We start from the raw sequence: 16,259 nt of genomic DNA on the forward strand, positions 1-16,259 counted from the left end.
TATAAAATACAAGGGAAGGTCATTGGAAGGTGGAATCGGCGCTTCCATCGCTTCCAATGACGGCACGCCATTGGTACACACGTACCAATGTTAATGCATGAAGATCGGGAGAGGTGCCTCAGAAGTTCTATCGATGCCAATCTTAGGAATTTAGAAATCCCGGCGTAGATTCTAACGCCGTCTGGCGGACTCGGATAGAAACAAAAATGACAATTTACGTTCGATTAGGTTATTAACTTCTGCAGACACAAAGTAGGATCGAGAGGCGATTCCTCCTCTTAACCCATTCGGACATTAGTTACCATTTGGAGAGTAAACAGGAAGTGAACGTATCCTCCAGAACGGAAGAGGGAACGAAGAAGCTCCTCCTCTTTTCTTGAAGGAGGAGGAGGAGCGCCGACGACAGGAAGAAACAGATTTAAGAAAAGACGAACTTTATCTCGGCGGGGTCCGAAGATCGAGGTCGAGCGTCGATAATCGTACTCGTCGCTTCCAAGTAGTCCGTAACACCAGGCAAACGTCGGTAAGTATTTTTTTTTATTTAGTTTTTTTAGTTATTCAAGCCCGATTCACACTAGATCCGGTGTCATTCCGTAAAAAAAAGGCATCACATCCGCGTGCCAGATCAGTGTCGCGCTTCCGGTCGGTGGTCGACTTGGAAGGGGAGAGGAAGTGACCACGAAAAATTCATTAGTCGAGGGTTCCGGAAATACTCCCTCCCGAGATTGTAAAGTGTCAATTATTCGGGAGGGTCCAAAGTCCACGATTATCGTTTTCACGTTTCGGGGAAGGTCTTTTCTCGCGTTTTAACGTCCAAAAGCATCGGATCGACACCAGAAAGGAAAATTACGTGTGACGTACGGCCGTGCACTTTACGTATGCGTAATTTAGTTGGATCGGTCTTTACTGAATTGTTTTATAGTCGGGAAATGGCGAGGGTGAGCCACGATTTAAAATATTTAAGATTGGAAGAATTCGGATCGAATATGGCGGCGACGTCGCCCGAATGTCGCGTCACGAGTCCAGTTACGAAAGAGTTGGAGAAAAATCCGGAACTTGAGTCGGTCTTTCGATCTTCGTCCTTCTCCCCTTTGACCTTTCTATCGTTCCTAGGATATAAATCGCCTTTTTTGTCATTCCAAAGGCTTAAATGTTTTGTGTTAACTTGATACTTATAAGCGTGTTAACGATATTCGACTCCTTAATCTAAATTATAATTTAAAATATTGTTATAACACTCGGTGTTACTCGAACGATTAGATTCGGGCTTGTATTTTTGTACGTTTTCGAGTTTATCGTTGGTGTTTGATAAGGCGGTAGATAATGCTATTTGTTTAGTGTCCAATGCCTGACTGTTGCGAATAAAACGAATATCCACAGAATTTTAAATCGTTCCTCATTAACTACGTACAAATTGAACCTCTCCAAGGCTCAATTTTACTTTCCTGGCTGTTATATAACAGAGGGAAAGTATTTAAAAAAATGAATCCACCAAGATTTTTACATTTTTGGACTCGGGAGACCTTGAAATGAACAACAATTTGGGAGGTTTCTGTATGTATAGATGTTAGCGTGTGTGAGAGAGATCACTTTGAAGCTTTATAACTCCTGTGCCTTTAGTCGAAAATTTCTGAAAATTTGCACAGAGGTTTGCGTATTAGGGGAAAATATTTCTAGAAATTTTCAGGAAAATCGGACCATTGTTCCGAGATACTGGCCCCTTATATTCCCGAACCAATCTGAAGACTTACGACTGCGTAGGTAAATGCAATCTATTCGATCATTGTTCTCGTATTATGTGGAAACATAAGCGCATTACGTTCTCCATTTTAAGTTAGAAAATATAACCGCAGATTATTTGGTAACATGTATACATTAAACCTCCATAAACAACGTAACTAGATAGAGATTTTTATTTTCCACACGTCACTTCTCCTTGTCACCGAGATAAAAATGGTAAGAAAGAGACCTTTGAAACGGAGCTTACTCATTTATTTGATCACGCTTCTTTTAAAAATCTACTTGTACTGTGACGAACATAAGTTAAACAATACATTAAATTCCCCCACCCTCTTTCAGCTTTTGTGTAGTCCTTCCGGAGGAGCTGCAATCCCGACGTGATCTACAGGTTACGAGCCTTTTCTTTTTCCACGGTAACGATCCAATTAGAATTTTTGTTACTTTCGCTAAGTTAAGCGCGTGTATACGTTGTTAATTGTTATCGCTAATTTAAGGTAAAGCGAACAGTTACTTACCGTGACGTCGTGACAATTCCGGGCTGCAATTCTTAATCATTGTTTAAATTAAAAAACCCACGTGAATTCCGGTTCGGACCGGAAGTTAATGGGGGACGTGGTCTCGATTTTCATCTAACTGTTCTCGAGATTATGGAAGAACTGACGGACAGACAAACGAATCTACAGCTCTGCAATTTTCGAATTGCAGACCTGTTAGTCGTTTACAAGGGAAACTTATCAATGTGAGATCAAAGTTAAAAATGATAAGGAGGATTTTATACCGTTGCTCGGATGCTATAAAAGAATTAGCGAATACTTCAAAACAAATAAAATCGTAGAATCGTAAGATTACTCCGGCGAAAGATAAAGAAATTGTTTAGGAATTGTCCGACTTTTATCGACGAATTAGTTCTGTCGACTCGTAGCGATAGTCCAGTAATAAGCACTCGAATTGGAGGTGAAGGTTGAGTGTAATCTCTGGTTTATGCACGCCATCTTTTAAAGATGGCGTGAAAAATTTAATGCTTTTCCTATGGAGAAATGCTTTTTTCGAAAAATTCTCGAAACCGGAAGAAGATAGAACCAAGAAGTTTTCTGCATTAGAATCGTATTTAATTCTTCGGTTAATGTTACCTATGGTTCCAAAATGGCGCTCGTCTCTGATTCCAGCAAATAGAAGAAAGGAAACAGTGGAGACGCACGTTCTAAACCTAACCTATTCTAATAAATTACCATAATTATTACCAACAAAATTATTAGAATAGGTTAGATTAGGTTAGAACGTGCGTCCCCACTGTTTCCTTTCTTCTATTAACTGGAATCAGAGACGAGCCGCCATTTTGGAACCATAGGTAATATTAACCAATTCTTCTACTAACCTACGGCTAGGAATTTTGAAATTCGAATTATTTTAATTTTTTACGAATTTTTAAAGTTTTAGAAAATTTAATGCCATCTACCACGAGATTTTATTTTTAAATAATGTTTTCTGTAATGTTAATTATTATAAAAAGCAAAATTACCCCATTCGAGTAATACCTCTAACTCCTCTATCTCTCCCTTATAATCACCAAAAAGTAATAGTACGAGTGCCCTTATACACATAGAAGAATTCCTGTAATATTTCAAAATTTTGGTCCATAAATTTTGGCAAAATACAAGTCAAGAAACTACAGCATGAGACGGAGAATGTGCAGAAAAGTATAACAACAATACTCCTCTATCCGAGCGAGATAAACGAAACAACAGGAGTATGCTAATAACGAATAAAGTCTTCATTAAGTCCGACCCAACTCGATATACGATACATGACCACTCTTTTATCTCCTCACACCTTCAACCTTTAACCACCGAAATTTAATAGCATAAATTCCCTAATATTCGAACCTCCCTGCAAAATTTCAGAAAGTTTCGGCAGAGTAGGTGAACAAAATCGCGCCCCCACACATACATACAGAAGAAATCTCAACTGTTCCGCATTTATTAACGTTTCAAGGTGTTCCGGGTACAAAAATGTAAAAATCTTGGGGGATTCTTCACGTTTGTAACGCGCAAACAGGAGCGAGTTTCCCTATAGAAAGTCCCGGAGGAATCCTCCAGGACTTTGTATAGGATCAAATGTAATCCTCCTCCACAGATCGCCCACATCGTAGATGTGGGCGATCTGTGGAGGAGGATTACATTTGATCTTCTGAAGTAAACCTTCAGAAGATCAAACCTTTTTTTTTCTAATTTCTGCCATTTTTAGTTTCGAAGTGCAAATGAACCAAGTCGCGATATTTTTATTTCTGTTGGTGGCGAAAGTCTTGGTTTTCTTCTTGGATTTACTAACTCTTCCTCTGTATCTTGTTGTACAAAAGCCTTGGCGAAAGTGGGTATGGAAACGACAACAAAAATGGGTGAGTCGTTTTCTTTGTTAGATAATCAAAATAAGTAAAAGACAAACACCGAAAACACGTTTCTCCGAAGTATAAATCACTTATTTATATTGTCAGGCGGCCATTGTGGACGAAGGAAACCCGAGAAGCGCTTACAGGGGGCTCGATACGTCCGAAAGCTTGCATACAGAACTCTGTACTCTGGACGAACTGTTTCGAAAGAGTGTCGAGAATCACGGGGATAAGAAGATGTTGGGAACTCGAGAGATATTGGACGTGGAGAGGACCAAACGAGAAGACGGGAAAATTTTTAAAAAGGTGAGATTTAGAACAGAGTCAGTGAGATAAGTGAGAGGAAGTATCCCGAACAAAACTACGTTTTTTGTGGTTTTCTAGATGATTCTGGGCGATTACAAGTGGCTGACTCTGAGGGAGGCCGATCGCAGAGTGAACGATCTGGCCTTGGGTTTGAGGAAAATCGGTCTGAATCCCGGCGACAGAGTGGTGGTCTTGGCAGAAACCAGGCTGGAATGGTTGCTAATTTCTCACGCCTGCTTCCGAACTGGAATCGTGGGTAAGTATCACGCGAATGGTTGAGTGCCCCCGAAATTCGCTTCAATATTTTGATTCCAGTGGCCACCTGTTATACCAATCTGGGAGAAGAAGGACTAATCTACGGAATTAATCAAGTCGAATCTCCTTACTTGATCACTTACGCCGAACTTCTTCCCACCGTTAAGGTAAGTCGAGGCTTGGAATGTGTTCTCATCGATAGTAAAGCGCTAATGTTCTGTTTATTTTAGAAAATCTTGCCCAAACTTCCCTCTGTTAAATGCATTGTTTACTTTGAGGACTTTGGGGTTCGAGTTTCGGACGATATCCCAGATGTAAAACTCTTCAGTTACTCACAAGTAGAATCTATGGGACGTGACTGCGGTAAGTAACGTGTAGAACTACGCGAAGTACTGTACAATGATTTTTAATATCTGTTGTGGCATATCATGGAATAAGCCTTGTAATTCGGGTGTTTTATTTCAAAGACAAAAATGAAAAGTACACACTTTAATGCCCTTATAAACTCATCAGCGTATGTTACAAAAGTTTTCATTATTTTTAAAAAATTGGCCTGTAATGGGCAATTTGAGAGGTAAAAAATTGCCGAGAATGCTTACGTACACTTTTTACATATTATATAAACCATATAAGGGCGGATCCAGGAATTTCATTTAGGTGTCCTTCGTGTCAATATCCATATCCTTTGTATTGTAGTTCTACGATGGAAAACTCTTTTCTACTTAGAACTTTAGGATTTTAAGGAGTGCGTACTTTCCTGGATCTGCCCCTGCATATTCCGGCTCGTTTCTTGGGTAATGCAACTGGGCAGTTCAGCACTTGCTTGAGCTTGAGCGAAGACCCTATCCGAGCCTAATCGTTAAACATCATATTTTGAATTAATGATATCGATATTTATGTCTCGTGGTATGCTGCATAACAGTGAAAACAATTCGTTTTGTAATGCGTTTCACAACTGTATAGATTTCTTGTCTTCAAAAACAATACATAATAAGTGACAATTTTCTATTGTTTCTAATTCAAAAGTGTAAGTCTAACTGAAAATAACTGTAATTTTTATGACCCTATATAACCATAAAGCCGGGTATACCTGTACAGGTGAATCTGCCCTGTATACCCTATATACGAATGGCAGAACTGTCAGTTTTCTCATTCACATGTTCAGGTATACCGGTTTACAGGTTCACACGTAATAGCCTGTTCAGATGTATCTGAACAGGCTATTATGTGTGAACCTGGCTTAACAGAACGCTCGAACTAATTGAGATATTGTTCAAACACCGCACGGTTCTGTTCGCGTCCATTGTCTTACACTTTCGTCTATTTGAAGATTGCCAACTGGTGTCTCCTTCCCCCGAAGATATCGCTATTATAATGTATACTAGTGGATCGACGGATGCACCCAAAGGTTTGTCCTTTTTTATATTTTGTATATCTGATTTTGATTGTTTAGAATTTGAAAATTACCATTTAAGACGAATTCTAATTTCAGGAGTGTTGATACCTCACATGTGCTTCATGCGCAGCTTAAAGGCATATTCTAATTCGGCCAAGTCTCTTTTGTACGTATAATTTTAATGATCTCGTACGATAAATTAGTAGTAGTAGTAGTAGTGTGGAAAATTACACTATAAGATGTATACTTATCGTCATTTTTATCTAACACAAACTCAGTAACCTCGATACGATTGTCGCTATCAATGATAAACATATTACTATTTGTTACGTAATAATTTGTCTTCATATATGTCTAACACTTGAACTGCATTTTCGATATATTTATAATGCTGGATTATTATAATTATTTCTAGAATGCTTAGTGGGGGTCCTCGTAACTTTATTTGGGTTATTTTTATTGTGACTTTCAGGTGTTTACTTACAATTGCAATACGTTTTAAACATATTTCTTTGACTTTGTTGTGGCGCTGTTTTCGTGTCAGGTCTTACCAGGGCGACCCCTGGTATCTTTTTTAAGCAGGAGTTTTGTTTTTGCAGAAATTTCTCTGCAAGAACCGGCGACTGTAAGACAAAAGCAGCTTGTGCAAGATGTTTTAAGCCTGCATTGTAATGTACACACGTATCGAATGTCTTAAATTAAGTTTTTACTTTCTGAAATGACCCTTATTTATACTTACTTCCCTCGTTTTAATCAAATACATAACTGGGATTACAGATAATCCCACTCCAGCAACTTCGAATGTTTCTTTCGCCTAAGCAGAATAGGTTTAACTGTGGCTTAAAATATATAATTTTCAAATATCGAATGTACTTTTACTGAATATTTTTTGCCATTTTATTTCAGTAAGGAAGAAGACATCTTCTTGGCATATTTACCTATGGCTCACATCTACGAGCAGTTAGCGGGTAAGCCGGTTCCTAGAAATACTACTCTCTCCTAATATAATATATATAAAGAAATAAAAACATTAAATAAACAAGTTTATACAATTCTTTTCTTTTCTTTCGAAGACACAATGTAGTGACGTAAACTTAAACACTGGGCGAATTTTTCATCCTTTTTATTCGGTTGGAACGCTTTTTTATTACATAACGCGTTTCGGGCCGATGCCCCTCTTCAGCCAACTAAACATTAAAAAGTGAGAGATGACTATATACAAATATTTAAAATAAATATCGTGACAGTATACATAATTAGTTTTTTAGAGGTTGTTACCTTCTAAATCCTGGTAAGGGCTTGAATACCGTTCCTGCTGGTCCGTACCTCATTCGGTAGTTTAGACGGATGTAATAGTCCAAGGGTACGAATCTTGATAAAAATTCCATAAAAAAGGAAGGTTTAGTATCAGTTTGCAGAAGTATACGGGGTTATTCTTTCACAAATCATATTCGTGAAACCATACCTGAAATTCGTCTTCCGGTGTGTTGTCTAACACTGAGCTCGTACTCCTCCACCTCAACTGCGGAGCACGATCTATTTTTAATTTGCATATGTCTGGTCGAGCATTAGCAGGGGAATGTTCCTTTTTTTTTTTTTTTTTTTTTTTTTTTTTTTTTTTTTTTTTTAATAGGTTTCTTTTCCGATAAAATTATTCGGGGGGTTTAGCGGTGATTTTTTTAGAACATAGCACGTGGCCATTGCTATTTTTTCCCGCTTTTAGTATTTTTAATATTTGTCGCTATGCAAATGACGTAACAGATCGTAAAACAGTTTTTTATTTTATAGTATATTTTATAGTAATTTAATCCAGTTTTCATTGATTTTTATGCTTAGATTAGTATTTATGCAGGTCTTATTTTTATTTTTAATGATTTCTACACTTTCTTTGAATTTTCTGTTGTATGTCTTCTTTTCTCTATGTAAAATGCTTGTTTTAGTATCATCGATTTTACAGTTATTTAACACACAATGGTCATGGAATACTGAGTTTAGTCTGTTGTACTTTAAATCGGCTATATGTTCTTTCACTCTTATTTTGAGTTTTCGTTTTGTTTCTCCTATATAGAAGTTGGTATTTTTGCAAGTGCATGGTATCTTGTAAACTATGTTTTTCATATCTTCTTTTTTTATCGTCTGTTTCTTTTTTCTTTGTTTCGCTTTAAGTCTAGATAACAGGTTTACGTATTTTGGGGCAAGTTTTATATTATTTTTCCTCATATCTATGTCGATTTCTTCATAAAGGTTACTAATGTATGGGAAGCTGGTATATTTTGGTTTCGATTCGGTTTTTTTATCTTTTATTTTTGTTTGGTTATTAGTAATTTTATTTTCCCATTTATGAATCAGTTCTAAATCCTGGTCTTACCAGGATTTAGAAGGTAACAACCTCTAAAAAACTAATTATGTATACTGTCACGATATTTATTTTAAATATTTGTATATAGTCATCTCTCACTTTTTAATGTTTAGTTGGCTGAAGAGGGGCATCGGCCCGAAACGCGTTATGTAATAAAAAAGCGTTCCAACCGAATAAAAAGGATGAAAAATTCGCCCAGTGTTTAAGTTTACGTCACTACATTGTGTCTTCGAAAGAAAAGAAAAGAAACGAAAATACAAAACACGGTTTCCTCAAGATAGAAGTTTATACAAGTTAATTTTTTCGCATAAAATGGACAAAATTCGAGTTGTTTTGTTTTTTTTTTTTTTTTGGAATATTTCTTGGTTTAGAATGAATGCAAAATTAAGTATTTGGAAGTTTTGATCCTTTTATTGTCATATTAAACTTAATGCTAGAAAATCTAACGTTAATTGGAATTTATAACAATTTCGGGGTTCGTTGTAACTTACGAATTTATTGAATTTATTCCCAAAAACAAATTCGTCAGGCTTGAAGCGACGTTCTGCGGGAAAAAAAGGAAACAAAATTATTCTATTTCGTTGGTTTTTTTCAAATAAATGTTTAAATAGTGTTGCCAACTTAGGGTTTTGAAACAGTGTTGCCACCCTAAATTTAGGAGGAAATTAACAGGTTGGAGGAAAATTTAGGAGAAAATGTAAAGTATATACCTATATTCAGTGGTGATATTCAGCGGGTTCGCACAGGTTCGGCCCAACCCGTTTTTAAAATTTTCAGTTTTCCGAACCTTGTTAAACACACGGAACATTTCTCAGTGGTTTTGTTTTTTTTTTTTTTTTTTAAATATATTAAAATATACGTATTATACTCTGTAATACTACTAAACTAGAGCCTTATACCCCGTTCGCACCGAGCATTTCAATCTAGATTGTGAGCAAGGTCGGGGACTATGTCTTGGTGCGATATCTCTCGACCGAAACGAGGTTTAATCGCGATCGATTCAAGAGAGGTCTCGAAACTAGATCCAGTCATAAGAGAGATCCCACAATCCCACACGCGCGAGATAATACAAGATGGCTGTGGAACACGTGTCGGGCTATGCACAGCGAAATAAAAAGGATATTGTATTTCGAGAGACGATGACATCTGTCTACTATCAGCAGTGCCATTCGGGGTAAAAAATTTCTGTGCCTAAAAGAAAGAAAAAAAGGTCGACAGCACTAATATACTATTGTTACCTGGTCTTCGCCCCTTACGTTCCAAATACGCCACTGATTATTAGATATATCGCAACAAAAGGTATTGTATTTATTTCTAGCCAAAACTTCCATTTCGTTTGTCGGTAATTGTCAGGGAAAAATTTTCTGCTAGCGAACCCTTTGTTAAATATTTCGAATATCACCACTGCCTATATTTGTTAGTGGAGATCCAGCGACTAATTACTACTAAACGTCACACGACACACTACGAGATCCGGCGCGTGTCGTTTCGTCATGTGACTCTTTTGTTCAACTGTGCCCCATCTTCCTGCATCATAAAGTGAAAACTTGTTTCTCTGGACTGTCAAAAAACCAATATATTTTTTAAATATACATTGTACCTGGAACAAAATGATGGGAAACTTGTTTCACGTTTTAGGAGGAATTTCATGTGTGTTTGGGGGTTTTCACCACAGAAGATTGGCAACACTGCTCGAATATATCGATGTAAATTTCATATGTTAATTAGAAACGAGCTATAACAAAGAATGTCGCCAGTAAAGACTTTGCGCGGGTGTAACAGAAGTTTAAAGTGTTTTTTTCAATTGTTCAAACGATCGATTTTTTTTTTTATAGAGAACTTTTGTTTGGTTAACAAAATTCCCATTGGGTATTCTTCGTCTCTTACACTCACCGACAAAGTTAGTATTTTATTTTATTTTCCTGTCGACGGGTGCTAAAACGCATACCTTTTAATGCAGTTTTTCATTTCAGTCTCCTGGTCTGAAAGCGGGATGTAAAGGAGACATTAGTCTCATTAGACCGACACTTTTAACCGCAGTTCCGGTGAGCTTCCTCCCCTATTATTTATTTCATCGCGTTATTAAAAATTGAAATATTTAATGCTTAAACATGAAGTAAAATATTCTATTCTATTGTATCGTTTAATTTGCCTAATTTCTTGATATTTAAACTGTTAATTTCAGTTAATGTTGGATAGAATTCGCAAGAATATCAACGAAGTGATTAATGCGAAAGGTCCTTTGGCCGCATCCGTATTCGATTTCTGCGTGAACTATAAACTATTCTGGAAAAAATTGGGCTTCCAGACTCCTATTTTAAATAAGTAAATAGAAAATTTTTGGTTTTAAGATTTAAAGAAGCTTCAATTTGATTTTCTCTTCTTTTGACAACAGGTTACTTTTCAACAACATCAAACAATTGATAGGAGGACGTGTGGAATTGATGAGTTCTGGAGGAGCACCTCTGTGTCCCGATACACAAGACTTCGTCGAGACTTGTCTAGATGTCAAAATCTGTCAAGGGTATGCATTGACTGAAACAGTTGGGGTGGCCACTCTCAGTAAAGGTAAGTAGAAATTTATCTTTTGACTTATTCCAGTAAAATACAATGGATCCAGTATGACGCGTTGTACAGATCAATTCTCTTTCTTCCTCAATGTCCATGTGGAAGGTAACTCCCCAGATAACTCAACATTCCTTATTTCTTTGCCATTACGCCACACGTACATTCATACAGAACACTCGCGGTTCGCGGTTTCCTACAGCGTGGAACAAATTTCTGCGTTGTATGGAGATTTACTGTACTAATTATAAATTTCGCAAGACCCGAAATGTTTTATAATATTTTAAGATGTATTTTAATAAATTATAATGTGTTTATTCTATTAAATTTATAAATATGGTTTTCTTTTTGTTTTTCAGTGGAGGACTACAGCAAAGGCAGAGTGGGTTCTCCTTTAGGTTCCTGTTTGGTTCGTCTAGTGGACTGGGACGAAGGTATTTAACTATTTATGATACTATTATCGAACTTGACGGCTGTAATCTTGTAGCCCGATTAATTTCATTTGTGATATTATCTGAAATCTAATGGAAAATTATTCGATTTGTACCTAATCTGTGACAGTCTTTAGATATACAACTGCTATTCGAGGGAAATGCTGTTATACTTGACTTTTTAATGTTCCTCCTTCAGAATGATATTTTAGAACAGTTTCATAGAAGAAAGAAGGCACTTTAATATAAAATTAATTAACGTACAATACTCAGCAAGTAGAACAGTTTTAACAAGAGTAAATATGGCGGAATAGCATTTGAAGTGGGCTACTATATACATCTAGGGACTAGTCTGTGGCATCTTACAGATTGTGCAAGTGTATGCCTATCTGTGCCTGAACTTAGCAGCTTCAAAAGGAGATACATTCTGCAAACTTTCGGAGGTCCCAAGTCTGGCTATCGGCCAAAAAATGTCCCATGATTTTTCCACTTTTGAACTCGGACCTTGAAACATCGAGAAATGCAAAAAATTGGAAATTTTTCTGTGTATGAGGGAGGCGCGATTTTGTTCACCCACTTTGAAGCTTAATAACTCCAGTGTCTTTTGTTGAAAATTTCTGAAAATTAGCAGGAAGGATTGTATATTTGGGTAAATTTTTTTTAGAAATTTTCAGGAAAATCGAACCATTGGTTCGAGAGATATGACCCCACCCTCTTAATATCTCCCTGAAGATTTAAAGGTAATGTAGCAATTATTAGGGATCAAAACAAATAAAGAATGCCGGGAAAGACTTTTATTTTAAATAGCCAATAAGAAGAGCTACTTTTAATTAATGCCACTATAGTATAACCTCTGAATAGCGGACACCGTCGGTAAATATAATAGATGTCCTATTTTAAGAGTCTGGCGATTATAAAAATGTCCATTAAGTAGAAGTGTTTGCTATTCGGGAGTGTCCATCAACGGCGGTTTCACAGTATTTCCTTTTTTCAGGTGGTTATTACGTCACCGATAAACCATACCCTCGAGGTGAGATTGTGGTTGGTGGCGAATGTCTCAGTTTGGGCTACTTTAAGAGAGACGAATTGACTCGCGAAAGCTTCCGAGAAGAAGATGGAATCAAATGGTTCTATACGGGTGACATCGCCGAAGTCCATCCCGACGGTTGCTTCAAAATCATAGGTAAGGAGAAATTAAGGATTCTTTTTGAAACGGTGGCACACATATCTTCTATGTTTTGCAGATAGAAAAAAGGATCTGGTGAAGCTGCAATTCGGAGAATACGTATCGTTGGGTAAAGTAGAGAGCAGGCTGAAGACGTGTCCTCTGGTGGATAACATCTGTGTCTTCGGCAATGGTTTTCTAGATTACGTTGTGGCTCTGATGGTTCCTAATAGGGTTCAGTTACAACTTTTGGTTAAGGATTTAGGCAAGGAAGGAATGGACATTCTTAGCCTTTGCAAAGACAAAAAAGTAATTCAAGAAGCTACAAAAATCGTGCAGGCACACGGAAGAAGCTGTGAGTTTTTTTCTTTTATATTTTGTCTATCTGTAATTGGAATCGGACAAGACTGACGGCTTTCTTTTCAGGTGGTCTGTTGAGTAGAGAAATTCCTAAATTTCTAACATTGTGTTCGGAAGAATGGTTACCTGAAACGGGATTCATCAGTGGAGCGCTGAAAGTTCGTCGAAAATTTATTCAAAACTATTACAAGAAAGCGTTGGATTCTATGATGGGAGACGATAAGAACACCGGAAATTTCAAATCTATCTGAACATCGATAGGAAGTTCGTTTTAAATCGGTTTCGAAATTTCCTGTTTGAATACTTCGATATTAAATCAAAGTACTTACAAATAAGTAAATGTTTATGTGTTTATTTTATATAATTTACTCAAATTTATTTTATAAGAATGGCTAAAGTCTGAAACCTGCGAATTTTTTCAAGTGGTGCCTCCAGTTCTCATAGGAAGAACCTGAGGCACCCCTCCTTTGCAGATCGCTCGCCTTAATTGCCTTATCCAATCTGAATCAATTTATACTACTTGAATCATCTTGGTACTTAAATATTACACCACTTGACACTAATCGAATCGTCTTGATAAATGCATCAAGACGATTCACTTATAATAAATACACATGCCATGAAATGTTACTAATAAATTATACTTTATTAATGGCATACCAGACACAACAATAATTATTATTTTAATCTTCCTTCCATACCTTTCTGGTATAAGGAGTCATACTTAAACTACGTTTTTTGATTTACCGGAGGGAGCTTACAGGAAAATATCCATAAAATATCACAAGGAAGAGGGATAAGTAATTATAAACACGTGGTTTTTATATCCTGAAAATCAAGATTTTATCATTTTATAATTATTAATAAAATTTTACAACAGATGGCTCTACACACAATTTTAACTCTTGCCGGGAAAGTTTCGCAATTCGTTTCCGAATTTTATATAGAAGAAATGTCAGTTTCGGCGAAGGCTTTTGAGTAACATTACAATTGACTTCATTAAAAATTACTTGGCATAATGATATTATAAATAGCTTAATGATGTATCTAAATGCAAGTTAATACACGTAATTAATAGGGGTGTATCGAAATGGCCTCCATTTTTGAGAAAATAAAGCCACTTCTATCTCTACAACAAAAATAAACACTTCAATTATAAATGAATCAAGTTTCCTCGACCAAGTAAGCAACCATTTTTTATGCTTGAATTATGTCGACCGATAACGTTTAATTTATGTATAATTAAAGTATTTATTTTCGCAACAATTTCTATTTGAAAAACTAAGTTTACTTAAATTAATTATTATAAAGTAGAACACGAAAGCAAGATGTCGTCTACTCCCTTTCAAGCTATTTTGCAAGTTCTAAAAATTAAATGCGTTTGAATTAGTAACGAAGTCCGGATGAACTAACGAATTTCAAGAATAAAACAGTCTGCTCACATCCAGTTGTATGCGAATATTAATAATATTGGCATTAAATTCTCATAAATTTCAAACCCAGCAAGAGGTTGTATAACTTTCTCGGCTGTTATAAGATTTTATTCAGCAAATAACTTTTGTATTATTAATCAAAATAAATAAATTTGTGTATGGCGCCATCTGTTAAGAGATTTTATCATAAAAGTCTTTTTATATTATTAATCATTTTTAAATGGCAAAAATATTAATTTTGACGGTAGTGATGAGTTTTATATTAAAAAATTAAATTGTAAATACCGAAAGCCACGTTATTTCAGTTCAAAAATCCCCCCCGTAAACAGTTACATAAATGACCGCCACGACTCTATTGCTAACAGGAAAAGTATCATGTAGAGGGGCAAGACACTAATTTGAAGTGGAAAGCATATAATTTAAATTAAATAAATTAAACATATAATTAAAAATTACAGTCAGGCATTGTGACAGTGTCACAATAGAGAATTGCTCGTATACACGTACAGTACATACAATTGTATAGTATAAAAGAAATAGTCTACGTGCACAACTGAGTAAAAAGTATTTATGCAGTCAAGTCTAATAGACATTCTTGAAAATAAATTATTCATTATAAAAGTAATTATTGGTATATTTCACAATTGAAATACTTTGCATAATTTGTTTGTTTATATATGCACTTCAAATTAGTAGTGTCTTGCCCCTGTGCATAATACTTGTTAGCAATCTCCTGTATATCAGCAATAGAGTCGTATCTAACTCCATTCTCAAAATAAAGGAAAGGCAGACAGGCGGATGATAGTGGGAATTTATAGGTCTACAATTTTTTTCAAATTGTAGCCTATTGCTCAATTAGGGGTTAATTACAGGAAGCGGTAATCGAATGCTGTTAATTAAGATTGGATTGTTGTTTGTCGCTCAAACAATCCGGACCACATTAACATACCGGAATGAAACCTCCGGATGAGACAATTGGATCGAAATCATCAGTTTCCGTAAAGCCTTTCTATTTTCAAAATTAATGCATTTATATTCTCTAATTATTATTAACAAATACGAGTATTTTCGATTTGTATCGAATATTTCGAGACAAATTAAGTAATTTACAACGAAAAATTTCGAATCTCTTTCTAATCGAAACGGCTCGGCTGATAGATCCATTCCAAAATTTCTTCCGTGCATAAGACATTCGTTATTACAGTCTCCCTGTAAGTGAGAAACTACAATTCCGTGTTTACATGGTCTCTTACGGCCAATGCCCACACGACAAACATTTTGTATGTTGTGGTACGGGCATTCGGCGTAATTGTTAAAAAGTCTGAGTAACAATCTTATGTAAAAACGCCAACGAAAATATGTATAGAACCGTTTAAAGAGTGCTAAAACATCATTAGAGAGTAGATGACAGACTAGAATAATTTTGGTATTTCGGGTACCAAAATGGCCTTCTTTTGTGTCAATCGTGAGTTTCGTTGAACAGTGGAGCGAAGAAATTATAGAAAGGAACTGGAAACATCCATTCAAATCACTTGTGAGATTTCTGAGATCCCATTCGAACTTGATTTCGGGTCCTTCAGGAAAGCAAATTGATGCCTTCGGCGGAGAGGCCGGTCAAAAGATGTCTCTTTAGTCTCCTCTGTGGAAACTTTCTTGATGATGGACTGTGTCCGGATAATTTGGGTCCCGTTCCTCACTATTCGGTCCGTCATTGTAAAATTCATCGAATTCAAGATGGAAAATTTGTTGAAACTCAGTGGCGTGCCGTGACATTTGATGATACGGAAACTGTGTTTCTGTAAGAAGCCGACCATCTGTCAGTGATGGTCTAAGGTCCATTCGTATTCGTTTGTTCGATAAGCC

The 16,259-nt window shown here is 36.3% G+C and overlaps 1 protein-coding gene across 1 annotated transcript; it reads left to right on the forward strand.

Moving 5' to 3' along the window:
* Window positions 1-234: 234 nt before the first annotated feature.
* Window positions 235-13,303, forward strand: LOC136971688 (long-chain-fatty-acid--CoA ligase 4-like). The gene is made up of 17 exons (XM_067266164.1): window positions 235-523; window positions 3,985-4,135; window positions 4,232-4,432; window positions 4,511-4,688; window positions 4,748-4,854; window positions 4,918-5,050; window positions 6,018-6,095; window positions 6,180-6,249; window positions 6,990-7,051; window positions 10,278-10,342; window positions 10,416-10,487; window positions 10,628-10,767; window positions 10,838-11,010; window positions 11,367-11,441; window positions 12,433-12,621; window positions 12,683-12,958; window positions 13,030-13,303. The coding sequence occupies exons 2-17, from the start codon at window positions 3,998-4,000 to the stop codon at window positions 13,212-13,214; spliced, it is 2,142 nt and encodes a 713-aa protein (XP_067122265.1). The 5' UTR covers window positions 235-523; window positions 3,985-3,997; the 3' UTR covers window positions 13,215-13,303.
* Window positions 13,304-16,259: the final 2,956 nt, after the last annotated feature.

This window comes from Centruroides vittatus, unplaced genomic scaffold (assembly GCF_030686945.1).
Source record: "Centruroides vittatus isolate TY-2023 unplaced genomic scaffold, ASM3068694v2 contig_2682, whole genome shotgun sequence".
In the NCBI taxonomy this organism is placed as follows: Eukaryota; Metazoa; Arthropoda; class Arachnida; order Scorpiones; family Buthidae; genus Centruroides; species Centruroides vittatus.

Excerpts from the sequence above, each read along its gene's own strand:
- LOC136971688 (XM_067266164.1), top strand. The coding sequence starts at position 3,998 with ATGAACCAAGTCGCGATATTTTTATTTCTGTTGGTGGCGAAAGTCTTG. Across the intron at positions 4,855-4,917 it reads AACTTCTTCCCACCGTTAAG|AAAATCTTGCCCAAACTTCC; the intron begins GTAAGTCGAGGC and ends TGTTTATTTTAG. Across the intron at positions 10,488-10,627 it reads CACTTTTAACCGCAGTTCCG|TTAATGTTGGATAGAATTCG; the intron begins GTGAGCTTCCTC and ends TGTTAATTTCAG.